This window comes from Athene cunicularia (genome assembly GCF_003259725.1).
Source record: "Athene cunicularia isolate RWA chromosome 1 unlocalized genomic scaffold, athCun1 chr1_part2, whole genome shotgun sequence".
Classification (NCBI taxonomy): Eukaryota; Metazoa; Chordata; class Aves; order Strigiformes; family Strigidae; genus Athene; species Athene cunicularia.
In genome coordinates, this window is record NW_020799092.1 from 4947644 (window position 1) to 4964851 (window position 17208).

Genomic DNA, 17208 nt, shown 5'->3' on the forward strand with positions numbered 1-17208 from the left:
CCCCTGGGCGGGGCCCAACCCCCCCGCCCCTCTGGCTCTGCTCCTGGCCCGCCTCGGCCGGGCAGCCAAGGCGCACCGGGCGCCGCTGACCCCGAGAACCGCTCCGGAAGGTTATCTTACCGGTAAACGGGTCCCGGCTGCCTAAGGAGAGCAGAGGCGCATAGCTGCCGCCCAAGAACGGGAGGAACCTCTACTAAAGCCATAGCTGCCTTTCAGAAATCATCCTGTATTTAGAACCTCACAAACGGCTACTACAGCATTACTTTTTTTAAAATATTAATTATTATTACAGAAGAGAAACACTGCTGTCGGTAGAAACATTTGCAACCCACCACTACTGATCGGTATAGAAACAAGGTAGGAACATGTAGCACAGGAAATTTCTCTGATTCTGGAGACAAATTACTCAAATATTACTGTAATCAAACTAATACAGTATTATTTGCAAGGCTATTCTTCAGAGCATTAGAGGTCAGGCTGTTACACTTTTACTCAAACTAGAGAATATCTCACTTCTTCAAGATTCTGGATGTTTGTCTTAGAGAGATTCCTGTTCATTTTTCCTCCTTTGCTCTGATTACAGATGGTTTCTCTTTATTCCCTGACATATTTTTCTCATTCTTACATACATTTTGAGCAAGGGCAGACATTATCCTTGTCTAAAGCAACAAAGGAACCTGCATCCTGGACTTAGCCACATCCTTCCCCTACCCCAGTCTTGCACAGCAGGCCCCATTTCCCCCCACACCATGGGACTTCTGCTCTCATTTCCATAAAGTCCAGTTCTCGGTGATTCTTTGTTCCCATCTGCATTCCTGGATGCTGTTGTACTTTAACTTGTGGTTCTTCTTTGTAATGCAGCCCAGATCCTACGATACAGAGATCGTAAAGTTACACTGGAGTGAGCAGCATGTGTGCACCAGGCTAGGCTACTTACTCTGGATACTGGCATTGCCATAGTTCAGGGAAACACAAAGACATGACTCTCACAGGTCCATGACAGCCTACAAACAAAAAACCCCAAACAAAAAACCTAAAACAAACAAATAAACAAACAAATGAACAAACCCAAAAGAAGGCATTCCATCTAAACTCTGCAATTCAGTGATCAAGAGAGAAACACATCCTTCTTTCCAGAAGGGTACAAAAATAGGAACTCTGATCTAAACTGTTCAGCATATGCCAGTCACAGCAGGAGGATTACAAACCAGGCAAAATAGAAAGAACTTCACAGAACACACAAAGTACTGTCACAACCTATTTCTTTCTGGGTAACTAGGACTGACTAGCTCCCTGTTCCAAAGGTTCAGTAATATTTAGGAAGCATCTTTCCTTAGTGGTATGATTCAATGGTTTGTAACAAATTAACCGATCTTAGGAGTCTATTTCCATCTTTATGCAGTCACTAATCTTCAACAATGCTTTGGGCAAGTCACATCACTTCTCTGTGCCTTTGTCCCTTCCCAGCCCTTTTCCTCCCCACAATCATTTTTCTACTCAGAGCCACAGGTGAAATCTGTGACCACGGGATGGAGGTCATACTACAGAGAAGAATCCCAAAGCTCTGTATGACCACAATACAAAAACAAGGACAAATGGGCTTTGGTTTATGTTAACAGTTGTTCAGAGCTGAGAACATCTGTTCTGGAGCTGTAGAAAAGATGGCATTACAGTATTGCATCCATGACCAGTGCCATCATAAGGTAAATACGTAATTGTTTCCACAAGCTGTGTTGAATATGCCATGAGCTTTCTACTGTGTTCTTGTCTCTGTAAGAAAACATTTAAATACTAAACATAGATTCAATTCTCCCTCAACAAATAAACAGTATGATATATATAGATAGATATATATATATAGAGAGAGAGATAGATACACACACACACATATATATATATACACACACACTCACATATATCTATTTCACACACTTCCTTATTCAATCCCTTGTTGACCAGTGTCAGGGTACTGAGACACAGTAGAGGTACTAGGGAGCATTTTCCTACCTTCTCTTGATAGAAGTATAAGCACAAAACTTTACATAATGCAGTGGATGTTCAGTCAAAGCATATTTCAATGATCTGTCCTTTTTTTAAGGATTCCACTCAGAGTCATTACATGAAGGGAAAAAGAATTGCTTTACAGTAATTTCTGATGCTGGGGAGAAAAGGTTGCCAGCAGTCCTCAAAGCTGGATTTGATGTTTCTGCCATGGCCCATCATCTGCATGGTTGATGAAGAACCAGATGTTTACCTGAGCGCATGGATTGAAGTCAGGGCATTCACAGATTCCACTGCTTTGATAAAAGTGACAAGAGCTTCCATCTTTGTGCTCTTTCCGCTTAGAACTGTATTAAAGGCAAAGAAGGAAAAAAAACCAAAACATATTACATTAACTGAAGACAAATTGCAGTTCTGGTCAACCAGATGAAATATCAGCCCCAGGTGCAGCCAGTCTACACACATAGTTCCAGCTAGACATACAGCTCCCAACCCCACATATTTATCCAAAACCACAACAGAATGGGACAAGCCTCCTGTATGAGAGCCACACAAGACAGCAGACAACCTGACCTCACTCTTCCCAGGAAAAAAAAAAAAATATCTGTCAGCTCCTGGATGATTTACTTTGTCATATGCAGCTCTTCCATGGGGCCTCTAAGCCCATTCCAGGAGTACTCTCTCCTTCATCTCACCTCCCCTCTCCACACACCCCCCAAAGGCATCTTAGAGGTCTATCAGTTGTAGGAAACTACCCCCTTTATCCTGGACAGGGTAAGGAAGTGACCTTTCTGATATCATGTACAGTCCTCCTTGTGCATTATGTTTCCTTCTTTGAGCCCATTTAAACATGCAGCAAATTCAAATCCTTTTGGCTCATATGAAGAGGGCAGGTACAACAGGCAAGTGTTCACTATCCCAAGAGAAGAAAAGGTGCCTCACCTATGTGAGAATATGGCAAATGGAACATAAAAAACCCCATACATAAAAATTAGACTGGAGGAGCAGAAAGAAATCAAGTGACTCTTATAGGTTACTAACGTCATCACAGGGCTGCCAGGGAGATTTACTCAACCTTGAATGAGGGGGAGGTCCTCATTCCAGAACACAGTTCCTCTTCTCCTTAAGCTGCTTTCTGTGAGGGAGGGTCAATACTATTATGAAACTGAGGGTCAGCAATACCACAATGATACCTCTCCCCCCCAAAAATCATCATTGACACATTTCACTTAAAGACAAAAATGCACTTTTTTTTAAAAAAAGCTAAAATAAAGAGGATATTCCTTAAATGTAACTTACAAGAATTATTTAAGATACTACTGACAACTGCAATTAACTCCTGAACCAGGAAGAGAAGTGTTGTATAAACCTATTTGTTTGTGTCCAGAATTCATAAAAACAGAATCAAAGTTTTCAAGTATAAGTTTGGTAGCTAATAATTTTGTCTCCTTAAAACAGATTTAACCTCAAAACATTAAGTATTCAGCTAGGTCTGGGGTTTATAGCCAACTAAAGGTATTGTTTGAGATATCTACTAGTCTGCAGCTTAACATAAATTCACTTTATAAAAAAAAAAAAAATCTAAAACCCCACAAGCCTAGATATATTCACCTAGAAATTGATACAGTTAGAGGACTCACTCTTAAAAATCACCAGGACACCCATCACAAGCTCTTCAACAGGGGCAATTAAGTTTTCTCAACCTTTTTCATGTTATATCATACAACTTTTTTTTTTTTTTTTTTTTTTTTTTTAACAGGATGAAGACACTGACATAGCTAACTACTAGTATTAGGTCTTGTGCTCAAATTCAGCATTCCAGACCAAACTTTGCATTTTTGAAATATTTATTCCCTCTCTAAAGCAGCAGCTCATTTGGGAGAGACTCACTGCCAACACAACTGATCCCACTGGTCTTAAAACTAATTTGTCTAAAAGATCCCAGGAGATTTTGCAGTCTGTTTCAAGTAAGAATAAAGATTTGTTTCTTGCGTATGGTAAGGATTATTAGTACATTTGCCTGACAGCATAGTGAATGAAGCTAAAGGAGTACTTCCACCAAAATAGAAAAAGAATTCTTTAAGCTGGGAACGTTAAAGTTCTTTTTTTAAAAAATACCCGCACCTTAAAGGCGCTAATTTAATAGAATTTGAAAACAGATTTTTCTACAAGTCAACCTCTTAGAATTAAAATTGTTTAACAATTTTTTACTTAAGGTAGCCTGTCCAAGATGCATCCAGTGGGTATCTTGAGGCTTGATACGAAGTAAACCATTCAATAAGAGTATATAAAATAAATAGTTTTCTAATTATTAGTATTACTTCAAGACTTAAATTTCTGCTAGCTACCAACAAAGGTTAAAAGGGATGTCTAGGAACATAAAGAGAAGAATATAGCAGAACATGAGTGTTAAAAGAGAGCATATTATTTATACTGTAGCAACTGCTTTTCTGAAGTTCAGAGTGCCTCTATCTTCCCCGAAGGCCAAAGAACCTCCCCCCTCTTTCCATCCACATGCTAGTTTTAGACAAATCACAAGGAAACAGTATTTTGATACACTGAACGTTTATTGTCTTTCTCAAGACAAAATGAAGTTTCCCCAGCTGATGAAAAGCCATCAAGATGACCGTAAAGGGGATAGGGTGCAAAATTCCAGTGTACAGTATACACAACAAATTACCTCCCTGACTATCCTGAAAGAAAGATGACTGATCAATCTCACTGCAACTAAAAAAAACAGGATTATAAAATATTTACAGAAAAGAGCAGTACAGAAAATAAAAACTGGACAACCATATGCGTATGAAATGCTGCTAACACTTTTCTGGCTCCTTAAATAACAGTTCTACTACCCTCACCAGAACATTCAGGCTGTGCAAGGATTCAGGCAGAGCAGAGTCACTCCCAGTCCCACACCCCCCTCCCCAGAGTACCATTATCTCCCTCCAAGGAAGGGAGAGGACTCAAGCAAAGCAGCATCACTTCCTTACTGTAATTTCCTTCCACCAAGTAGACATGCTAGCTCTGAAAGGAGGACCACAGCCACACCTCATCTGCAGCAGTCTCTATTCAGAGCATACCGACAAGTTAACCTGTGGGTAGCAAACGATTCCCTGTCATGTGAGCCCTTTCATTGCTTGCAGGAGGACCTTTCCTTCTCCTCCCTCTGCAGTGGTCTGATCTGTGTTCAGAAGGGCAGGAAAGCTGACTACGACTATGACAGGTCACAGGAGACCTTCCATTTCCTTCATGAAGGCTTCATACACATCATCCTTCGTCTGTACAGAGATAGGGGCAGATGATCCAGCCTTAGGGGCAGCTTTGGTTAATGGGAGAGCAGGCTCATCATCCTGTTTTCTCTGGGAGGCAGCTGAAGCCCCTTTATTCTCCCGGCGCACTCGCAAGGCAGTGGGCACAAAGCGAGTGATCTCTGCCTTGGGGTTAGTGATCTGTGGCTTGGCACTGATAGTGGCCGTAGCTTTCTTCTCAATGGTGGCCGCACTGGTGTCATCTGCCTTGGGGCGCTGAATCAAGCTGGGTGGGGCACTCAGTACCCCAGGATTTGGAATGGGAGCTGGTGGGAAGAGCCCAGGTGGGGCAGGTCCTAATGGAGGCACCAGAGGTGGCCGTAACATGCCTGGGCGAGGAGGAGGGATACCTGTAAGAAGAAAAGAAAGCATGAGCTGACTCCACACCTGGGAGTCTAAAAAAAAGTTTTCAACCCTGCACCAAATGCTGGGCTGGAAATGCCACTACTCCTCAGATTCTGAAAGCTACAGGAACCTGTGTCTTGCTCCCTTCCAAAGTTTAAATTTATAATCTGAAAATAAAGTTTCTTGATGATCTGAAATCCCAGTGAGATGGATTATCAGAAATGACCAGGTAGAAAAAAATAAATACCCCTATCTCCAATTCATTAAGTGGAGCACCATTACAGCACTCGGGGGTTAATCAGAAACAATCCAGCAGAAGTTTAAACTCTGAAATTCCCTTTTTGAGTACAGGTTTCTTGCTACCAAACTACACACAGCAGCATGGAATTACTTGTTATTACACAGAAAAACATAATAGCACATAGCACAATGCAGCCACACAGAAAGGAACAAGGACAAACTGGTAACCAATTACTAGCTTGGTCAACACAGCAAAAACTGAGATAATAAATCAAGAAGAGACCTAGGCTGAAGCAAACAGACCACTTTACCTGGTGGAGCAGGAGGGGGCAGACGAGGAGGGGGACCACGTGGAGGAGGACCTGGGGGCAGACCTGGTGGGGGGCCTGGGGGAGGACCAGGTGGTCGCCCAGGTGGAGGGCCTGGTGGTAGAAGTCGAGGTAAAGGCCCACGCAATCCTGGTAAGCCAGGAGGTCTCAGGAATGGAGGAGCTCCTAAAAACACACATATAAGAGAGAAACTTAGTTCACGGTTTAAAAAAAATCCCAAGTATCCCATCAGCCAATAAAATACAGATCTTCAATAGAAACTTGAAAGCTATTCTAATACTAGCCAGCTGCAGACCTCAAGAGACAGCAGCAGCCGTAGAGTTAAGCTTCTTCACAATAGTCAAGTATCTTCTCCCACTTGGAAAAAGTGGTCCCTCCTCACGTAATGAAGCAATATTTGAGAACAGCTACTGAGCTGAGGTTTTAAGAATTTGAACAGCTAACAGTGAAAGAACTTACCACTCTGGCATTTGATTGTCATTCTGGCCCAAAAAGAAGCAGTTTTGCTCTATTGAAAATAACTGGTTTGAGATTTCCTCCTTTAGGAAGTATCAGAAACGTAACAGCAAGGAAGACAACAGAAAGAGTTGTTGTTAAAAACACTGGAGAGGTATTTGGCACCAGGACTTTTCTTCATACTCCCAACACTGGTTCCACTGCTGCCTGTCAGCGTTAGTGCTAACAAATGAGCCCATCAGGCTGACTACATCCACAGGAGCTGGATGCCTCAAAAGCACAGTACAGCAATAGGCTGACTACAGAAGAAATCACACAGGTCTCAGCAATTACCACACCAGGCTCCTGTACCCCAACTGCTACACAATCTGCTGCTTCACAACTCCCAAACTGATACACTGTCTGTAGTACCAAGAGCCTGCATCCTTCAAACCAGAGTAAATCAAGAATTCACCTGGTGGAGGGCCAGGAGGAAGGCCAGTGGGTGGGCCTGGGGGCCTCAGTGGAGGAGCTGGCGGTGGTCCTAGCGGAGGCGGCCCAGGCATGGGAGGTGCCTGTATCTGAGCTGGAGGAACAGGCTGAGGAGGTGGCTGCTGCTGCTGTGTCTGGGAAGTTGCAGTAGATGACCCAGTCTCTGCAAGAGCTTCCTCACTGAGCTGCTGTTGCTGTTGTTGCTGTGATGTCTCTTCAGACTCAGAATCCTCTTCTTCCTCCTCCTCCTCTTCTGAATATTCCTCCACTTCTCTGCCTTCTTCTGGAATTTCCTGACCTGGAAATGGAGACATACTTATAAAATCGGTCCACAGGTAATATCTTTGTGAACATCAAAGAAACCTGAGCACACAAAATAAAATAAAAAGAAGAAAGTTAAACCTTACAAAAGGAAAGAAAAGATGACCAGATTTTATTGCTATACAGAAAACAGACAAACAAGGAAAAACCCCATCACAGTTATGGATAGAGCTCTGCCACCAAGAGCTATGTGTTCCTGTGGGAGCTGAAACTTCTACTACCAACCCAAACTGCAGTATTTGATCTACGGTTTGTGGGGAGGGAGGTGGGAAGGGGACACCACCTCAAAATAAACATTAATTCTCATCTCCAAGAAACTCCAGTGCCTTTGAAAGACACTGGGGTGTCTTTCTAAAACAAAAGAAAAAAAATCAGCACTCTATTGCTTAGCTTATTTTTACAAAAGGCTATTTTTAGGGAGTGCAGATCCTTACAGAACACAGGCTGAGCCCATAGACACAATCTCACTCTTTCTTTCACTAAGAGGTTCATATTCTGTTTGAGCAATTATTTAAGAGTGAAGCTAGACAAAATATAGAAGAAAAATACCTCCATAAGTTGCTACCATAACTTCAACTCTGCTATGCAAAACACACACTGCTACTAGACTAAAAATGATTTAAAAAACACCAGTATCTAACACAGCTTAGTCTTTTAGTAGATCTTACATTATGACAGTAAAATATTTACTGTATAAAATAAAAACCCATGCAAACAAAGTAAGCTTACCAGAGAAACCTTAACTCCAAGCCTAACAGCATATGTTTACCTAATATATCCATCTCGCTCACCTGCCATTCGTAACATCATGGCCTGAAGTGGAGTCAGTTCTTTCATGTTTTTTTTCTTTTTTCGTGACTTCCCAGGCATGTCTGCAAACCGTACGCTATGACCTGGGGAAAGCAAAGTACGGGCAAGGGTGGTGGGAAGTAGGAAGAAAATAACAGAAGTCAGATAGATTTAAGTCTTCTAGCTGGTGTGGATAATGTATCATTCTAACATAACAATGCTCCTTATATAAGGATGAGTGCTGGCGTTACTGATTATTTGAAGTTTTTCTAACATAGTATTCTTTATCTATTGGTCTCCCCCAAGTAATTAAGAAAAAAATATTATCTGGAAGCATTAGTAGTATGAAATTTAGTTGTCTTAGTTGTTCAAGTCACTAAAGAGTGAGAATTTTTTACACTGAGGCTTAATTTTTGTAGGGTGCCCTGCCAATTCAACGCTTCGGGTGAAAAATGGTTTGCAACCTTACTATGTTACCTCAACTGTTAAGAGGTCCATCTGAAAGACGCTTCACTTCTAGATAGTTTCCTTCTGATCCATTTACCAATAAAAATTCTTCAGCTGGAATTTAGCTGAATTAGCACAGTGTTAGCTGGATAAACAAATTACTTTCCCCACCAGTCAGGATAAGAGACACAACTCTGCTAAGTAGCGTTCCTCTTTTGAAAAATCAAACCTCAGTCTGTAACCCCATCATACCTGATTTCTTTTCTTCGCCACCTTCCCTCTCCTTGTCATTATCACGATGCAGGAAGTCCTCGCCTTCACTGTCTGCATCTGACCTATCACTGTCACTATCATCGCTACTCTCATCATGCTTGTCTTGATCCATATCCTCAGGATAACCTTCATCTTCACTAGTACTGGACATATCGTCATCATGCCCTCGCTGTCCTGCAGGAAGCAGAGTATTAGGAAATGCATAAACTCCAAATACACTGGAGTGAAAGACAGAATATTTTGTATGTCTACAGTTAAAAAAAATCCCCCTAGCAACAACACGGACATATTGTCAACCCTTTAGTGTTTAGCACATTCTTAAAGAACATTTTGGAGAGTCTATTTATAAGATTTCCTATTAACCAGCTAGTTAATTTGCACAGCAAACAAGTGAAGGCAACTCCTACCTACAACTCATTAGTTCATTTCTATACAGCAGTCATCCACCATTAAAATGCTCAATGGTTTCTGGTATGCAAAAAGCTAATCTACCCATTCACAACAGTTTCTAGGGAAGATACAGTAACTGTGTTAAAGGATGACCTACGGTCTCCTACCAAAACCATTCCCAGGCTTGGTTCGGATTTTTGGGGGTTGCATTTGTTTTGGGGTTTTTTGGATAGTTTTTGTTACTTTGCTTTTAGCTTTTGTTTGGGGTTTTTTTTGAGAAGGGAAGAATTCTCAGAGAAAGTAGGGAGTTTTCTGTGTTGTTGTTTTTGGGGGTTTTTTTAAAGGGATAACATGTACAACATTTCAGCCTTTTAAGGCTTCATGGGAAAATATCCCATGGATGCAACAAAAAGAAAAGACAGGTATCTGACAGTTATAAGTTTCAGCATTTAAAAATATAACTGACAACAAAATTTCAGGTATTATGAAATATACTAGTATCATCTCAGAGGTACAGTCACTTAAGAAGAGTCCCTCAAGTAGTATTAGCATCCATATTACCAGAGAATACCTTGTCTAGGGCACACTATGCTCACAACAGTACTACCCATAGCAAAACAGAGAGGTCAAGGAAAACCCCAGACAGTAACAGGAAAGTCCTTACCCGCTTCAGAACTGTAAGAAATCTCCTCTTCTCGCCTTCGAGGAGCCATCTCCAAGGTGAAACCCACTTTACGGCCATACATCTGTAGGACCTGAGGTGGGGGAGGCCCTGGAGGAGGTCCAGGAGGCTTCCTGCCTGGAGGTAAACGGAGAACACCAAGCCCAGGAGGAGGCAGTACAGAAATGGACCGAACTGGTGGTCTGGAAATAAGAAAGGAAACGAGAAACACAAAACAACACAAATGAACAAAGACACACATGAGCTTAATATAATTCTTTAGGTTTCTCTCATCACTGCTTACACAGAAACTTTCTAAAAAGAAACATGAACATTCCTAAAGCATAGATTTGTCCCAAAGAGTTTACAGCATCATACAAAGACACGATTGCTGAAGATCAGACAAAAGAAAGATTCTCAGAAGGCAACTGAAGACTGAAAAACAAACAAGTATTGAATCCCATCACAGTGCAGAATGAAGTAACCACGGAGTTGGTGAAAAAAGAAGACTACTCAAAGAAATAGAAAGAACTAGTACTAGAATGAGAAACCTGATAAACAAGTAAACTAGGAGCTTAAACTGAATATACTAGCAAGACAACAGAACACACATGGCAATTTAAGGGGCATTTACATTCAAAGTTGAAGGGCTTTAAGTTTTATTGATATTCATAAAGACAAATGCTAAGAGACATATATTACTCATAAACCAATTTAAACAAAAACCTGTAACAGTAGGAAAAGATTAAGAAGGGCTTTGGTTAAAAAAAAAGTACAATTCAGTCACAAAGAACTCCCGATTTCTCCTAGTCTGTATTATTTCTGCTTCTACACCTAGCTCCTCCCCAGTAATAAAAGTCTCCTTTACTTCCTCTTCAATTTTATTTTCCCCTCTTACCCATAGGCTGATGTCTTCTTGAGGATAGAAGGTGGCTGTGCCCCTGGAAGAGGAATGTCCTGTATGAGGATGTTGGAGGGAGCATGTGGCATATCGGGTAAGGGGATACTCTCCACTTCAACATGCTGAGCATTCTGGGGAAAAAAAAAAAAAAAGGGTTATTCCCACAGAGCTACTGTACAACCTCATTACCTTTCAGAGAACAGAACACACAAGATCTGCCATTGCTTGCCAAAGGCATCTGTTCCGAAGGCAGGTTATCCTGCAGCAGTCCGCAGTCCATGAAAGATGTTTGGGAAAAAAGTCAAGAGGAAAAGCTTTCAAAGCACATACAGCGCACCTACGAAAGGCTTTAGTATTTCAGTCAAAACCCAGTCAGGTTTTCATCTCCCTTTAGCCTTCAGTCCGCAAAGCAGAGGCTGCAGACAAGTATGCCTGTATTTTTTAAGTATCCAGAAGGCACAAATCACAGGCTGCCGCATATTCCAAAGGTAAAAAAAAAAAAAAGTCTTACAGATACTTGCACTTGGGCATTATGTTCTCCAATATGGTATGGAAGAATGTCAAAGAAAGCTCTTTAAAGAAATGCCAAAGGATTCTCATTATTTCCAGCAACAGATTTAGTAGAAATTCACAGAAATACCAGCTACACACTCACAGGCTCACTCTCTTTAACACAGAAAACAAATTCTGATATTGTTGATTTGCAACATAAATTTCCCTTTCCCCTGGAATTTCTTGTTGAATGAAATCAGTGTATCAGAGACAAATACAAACTTGATAATCCCCATGCTACTCTCACTTAAATGCTGTAACTGGAGATACTACCCAAATTAATACAACTACTTAATATGGACCAAAAAAACATATATACTGGTCTTATAAAAAGCTCCCTTACTTCTTAGTTGTCGAACTCGATAAGTGGACAAAGAATACACAATACCACAGTTACAAGCCCAAAATATAATAAGCATTACCTTGACAGCATCAAAATACTGGCTAAGTTGTGATCTCTTCTGCTCATACTCTACTTCCAACTTGCGCAGTTCTTTATAGATGTCAGGATTCTCCTTCTCATAGAGCCGCAAGATGCGCTCAAAAGTCTCACGGAGTTTTTTGCGTTTATCCTTTAGCACTTTTTCATTAAGTTGTGGCTGCTGTACTGGGTTAAACTCTAATCCAAGACAGCAAAAAACAACCCAAAAATTCTTAAGTTACTTTGCTCTACAACTGTGAGAAATAAAACAACTTCAAGGCAAACAAATTCCAATCCCTATTTTCAGGAAGTCTTCAGACTTAAAACAATCCCCTCCCTCAACTCTAAGTCACTATTGCGCACACTAGTTTTTTTAAAATAGCCACCTTCCTGAAAAAAAAATTCATCTTTGATAGCACCATATCAAATCATAATCAATCCCGGATTAGTCACAAAATCTCCCCTTCTAACAGGAAAGAAAAAAGGTTACTCTATTTTAGTCCATCAGTTGTCCCTTAAAACTATGTTATGCATCTACACAAACCACTAAAGTCCAACACTTGGTACCTCTCACTCACCCATCTCATCCAATTTTTCCATGTCCCGGATAATTTGCTTTGGATCTTTCATCTTTAGTACAGCTGCTCGTACCATCATTCGTTGCTTTTTGTTCTAAGATCAGACATCAAAGAGATCAGAAAAGTGTCACAGGAGAAAGAGACAGAACCTTTGTACCAAATACTCCCCTCGCAATATTCCCAGTCTGCAGAAAAAAATGCACCTCAAAACGCCCTGTAAATGTTAACCATTAGCAGCAAAGGTAATTAAAACTTATGGGAACTTTAATTCCTCTATCTTGATATTTAAAAATGCTTCTATAATTCATTCACTCCAACAAAGACACATACAATCAACAAAATAAACCAACTGTCACAAGGTAAACAGTAAAACATGCTAAAAAGTATGTGTTTCAGGTGGTTTATTTGTCATTTGGTTTGGGATTTTGTTTTGGGTTTTTAATTCACAAGTACTTACAAAAATGTTTCAAAAAGCTGTAGTCATCACAAGTTAAAAAATAGCAGATGATGAGATATGACTGGTCAAAACAAGATTTGCATCAATGTTTTCTTAAACTACTTGTTTGGACAGTATTTTCCAAAGTGAACCTTAGGATATCCACCAAAACATCTGTAGTCTGTTCATCGGCCATGGCCCATGACAAATCACAAACATGGTACATAGTACAGGGAATGCCAAATAAAAAATCCTGATCTGCTTATTTACCTTCTTTAGTTCCCTTTTCCGTGCTTCCTTCCCTAGAGAGGAGAGGAAAAGAGAAAATAACAATTTGAAAGAGACAATCAAGTCCATGAAGAACCTCTCCTTCATCAAGACTGTTTCTCAACAGTTCATTCATTTTACAAAGACTGTAACTGTTAACTCATCTTCCCAGTGAAATTGAAATAAGCATGGAATAGATTTCTATTTCATCTGTGTTATACAGTCTTCCTATCTCCAGAAGCAAGGGTGTTTCTATACAAAAAAAGAACAATAGGGAGCAAGAGTCATAGTGATGTGTGCAATCATGACAGGATTGCTGCCCAGAAGCTGAAATAGAGTCAATGACAGACAATACACTTTGAAAATACATAGGCTTTGAGTATGCATCTGAAATAAAGCATATTTGCTACGGAATTATGGATTTTCTTTATCTACTTAGCATTGATAACATTTGGCCAAAAAGCTAGAAGGGAAAAACACAGACAACTCCATCTAACCAGAGCATCTGCAAAGTTTGACATGTTCCTCAATTTCAGATTAACCATGTCCCAGAAAGCAGGTTGCAGTTTAGCCAACAGCTAAGTACAAAGACCTCTGAACACTGATAACTACAGTAAAAACTTATGAGGTAAATACTCAGAGAAGCAACAACATGCAAGCAAGCAGCCTTCACAGGAAGTTTTTACATCAGACAAAACTGAGACAATATTTTTAAAGGTAAGGAAACTCAGTTCTGATTCACAAGTGAGAATCTTATCCTCAGAGAAAGTTTTTTATCTGCGTCCCTAGGACTGGACCACACCCCCCATTCCCATCTGCTTAGCTTTTGTGGATACTTACGGGCCTGATCTGTGGGATTCATAAACTTCCCACTCTTGGTGGATGATGTAGATCTCCGCCCCATTTTGGCTGTTTTACTTCTGCTTCAAAAAAAAACAAAAAGAGGGAGAGACCTGGAAAAGACAACATGGTTTCAGGTCCTATGCACATGCACCAGCAGCTTGAGCATGCTTATTCCTCCTCTCTAGACTACCACAGTTGCTCCCTCAAAACCCTCAAATACTTGCGAGATCTTCAAACCCTACTATAAGCTCATTCACTCAAAATCACTCTACCTATGTACTACTATTTATCTACTTACTACTACTTTACTAAGTATATACTTCAAACTAATTAACTAGTTCCTTATTCACTCTAAGATTCAAATAAGTTTCTTGCTTACACTACAGGGGGGCACCAGTATGGAGAAATATGCATTCTGTCTTCCTAAGAGCATATCAGAGTCCTAGCTTTTCATTTACTCTCATGAGAGCTCTTCAATCTTTATCTTTCCATTCCTCTAATTTCTAAATGTTTCCCACAAATATCCTCCTTTCCTCAGGATTTTAAGATGCCTTTAATTTCTCTCCCCAGCACCACCATACCCATGAGCAAGTGTTCTGCACACACATCCCCCTCTTCTCTTCCCCATAGACCACTGCTATACCACTGCCCTTACACTCTCTATTTCTATCAGTATTATTTCAAGCTGTGTTATGACAACCAAAGAAGAAAAGGTTACCCTGAAAATAATTATTGCTTGTCTTTAGACATTTCTACAACTTACAGATGACTATGGAAGCATCCAAACTAGTCAGGAATGTTGCCTCTCTCACAGTTCTAATCTCCCCCCACCTCCAGCCTTACTTCCCTGCCAAAATACCACTGGGAAAAAAACAAAGTGAAAAAAAAAAGGCACAAAAGATTCCACCCCAAAGTCTGAAACAACCTCTTAAGTTTGGGAGTTGATGGGACACAACTTCCTAATCACCATACTCCATCCACACAGATTGTGACCAAAGTGAAAGTATTCACAAGTTCAGTCTGAAGTTCTCTGCAGCCTCACTGTAGTCACCATGTGCACCCTTCGTTCCTGATTACAGATGTCACTTTTAAACCACTAGATGACGTGCCTCCCCCTTATACCCTAAAAAGAAATTTAGGCACACTGCTTCGTGCTTCAAGGTCTAACAGAAAGAGTTCCTAACAATCTCCAAGCACCGAGCACATTCAATGCACTGACTAGTAAAAATCTTGAGCTCTGCTCATGGCTTATACTACCAGGTTATGCTCACAGGTCGCCTGCTGTTTGCAATAACACCCCATGATTTGTGATCACCATAAGATTACACGAATTTTTTTGCAAGACACTACCTTTTCAACAAACAGGAGTTACATTTGCACCCCGTATTCTGCACAGTTCTAACTTTTAAAGAGCAATGAGAAAGATAATAAACTTATGAAATCTCGATCCCAAATCCTGTAGGACACAATTCAAAGAGCTTTAACTCAATAAGTTAACAGCCGAAAGAAAAAAAAAAAAAAAAAAAAAAAAAAAAAAAAAAAAAAGAAAACAAACAAACAAACAAACAAAACCCCACTAAATTTATTATTTTCTTGGCCCCTGGGGAACGAGGCAGAAAGCCTCTTATGAGGCACACGAGAGCCTCCCCTCCTCCCCCCAAGCTGAGGAAGAGAAGGCGATAGCGCAAACCGCTGTCTCCTTCCTGTCTCCTTCCTTTCTCCTCCCTGCCCTGCCCTACCCTACCCTGCCCTGCCCTGCCCCGTCCCGTCCCGCTCTTCTCACCCCTCTGTCCGGCCCGGCCGGGGCGGCCCGGCTCCCTCCCGCTGCAGCGGCCTCTATAACCCCCACGCTCCTTGCCGCCGCGGCCCCGCCGCCATCTTGAACCGGGACCAAGTGGCGCGCCGCCGTAAAGCGCGACTGCCGCGCCGCGCGGAGTGGCGCTCCGGAAGCGGGAGCTTTAGCGCGCCAACGCCATCTCTATGGTTCCGCCGCTCTTTTCTCCCCCGCGCGAGTCTCCTCTGTGGTTAGGGCGGGGCTGAGGCGCCGCGCGCCCGTCGGGGCATCACGTGAGCGGCGCGAGTCGTTGCGCCCGGCCCCTCGGGGTGAGGGAGTGCGGCGCCGCTGTGGCCGATGCTGGGGATACGCTGGGGCGGCAGAGGAGCGCTGTGAACGTGGTCACTGCGGCCACTCTTCCCCCACGCTTTCCTTGGGAAGATCCTAAACAGTGCTCCCTCTGTCCTGAAACAGGGTGGAGCTGAGGGGCGTGTCCGCGGGGAATAAAGTCAAAGTGCTGAGGGCGCAGGAGTTCCTCAGTCTCAGATGTGACAGGCGTTTCTTGTTGGGTTTGGCCTCGAGGCAGCACCGTTCCCCTGCGAGGGGAGCTGGCATCCCTCTATTAGGCTCATGTGGCAGCTGCTGTTTCAGGGGACTACGGGAGAATGAGTGGGTGACGTTCATCGGGCAACTCAGGCTGTGCAAAGAGAACAGGGAAGCTAGTTTGGTCCCAGCAGGGACCACAGAAGCTACTCTTCTTGTCTTTCCCTGCAGCCCCTCCTGTGGTAAACTGGTGATCAGCTTTGGAGAGGCTGGTAAACACTTGGTAAGAACTGTTCTGCCTCGTTGCCCAAAGTGTGTCTCCCAACAGAAGTCCACAGACACATAAGGAACCAGGATAAAGATACCTGAAGCATCTCATTGAATAGCAGTTGCATCACTGTGAATAAGAAGGGGCAGGCAATAAAGTATGGGTGCAGGCTTAAAGAATCAGTGAGCCAGGGGGAAGTGTAGGGAGGACATTTTTCTACACACAGATGATCCTGGGAGCAGAGGTGGTTGGATCTCTGAGCGGGATTTGTAGACCCCCTGCTCTGTGTGAACCTGCCATACTGTTACCATTGTTACTGCTACCTGCAATGTTGTTACAGTTCTTCAAATAATGGAGACTTAGTCGGCAAACTTGGAAATTTATGAAGGATCGTTGGAAGGTGAGTAAAAGCAAAACTACACATTTAAGTTGTGCATCACAAAATCCAGGTTAGCAGATGGGCAGCTGAGGAGCATCCTTGGAGCCAGAGCTCCTGAAGCCCTAGCTCTTGGGGGTCTTGCTAACCATGTACACAGCAGTCATCCCCATCTTGTGCTTCTTTGGCCCGTTCTTTTATATTGTTCTTGTTACCAG

The 17208-nt window shown here is 42.0% G+C and overlaps 1 protein-coding gene across 2 annotated transcripts; it reads right to left on the reverse strand.

The window, feature by feature from the left end:
* Positions 1-4549: 4549 nt before the first annotated feature.
* Positions 4550-16034, reverse strand: WBP11 (WW domain binding protein 11). 2 transcript variants are annotated; one of them, XM_026861557.1, is made up of 12 exons: positions 15813-16034; positions 14027-14139; positions 13190-13221; positions 12484-12577; positions 11907-12103; positions 10930-11063; positions 10035-10234; positions 8960-9154; positions 8263-8364; positions 7134-7448; positions 6206-6388; positions 5226-5659 (listed from the first exon to the last, which is right to left on the reverse strand). In XM_026861557.1, exons 2-12 carry the CDS (start codon positions 14088-14090, stop codon positions 5226-5228), a joined length of 1950 nt encoding a protein of 649 aa, XP_026717358.1. In that variant the 5' UTR covers positions 14091-14139; positions 15813-16034. The 2 variants fall into 2 exon arrangements, with proteins under 2 accessions (XP_026717367.1, XP_026717358.1); XM_026861566.1 differs by lacking the exon at positions 15813-16034 and having other exon boundaries at positions 4550-5659.
* Between the last annotated feature and the right edge of the window lie 1174 nt (positions 16035-17208).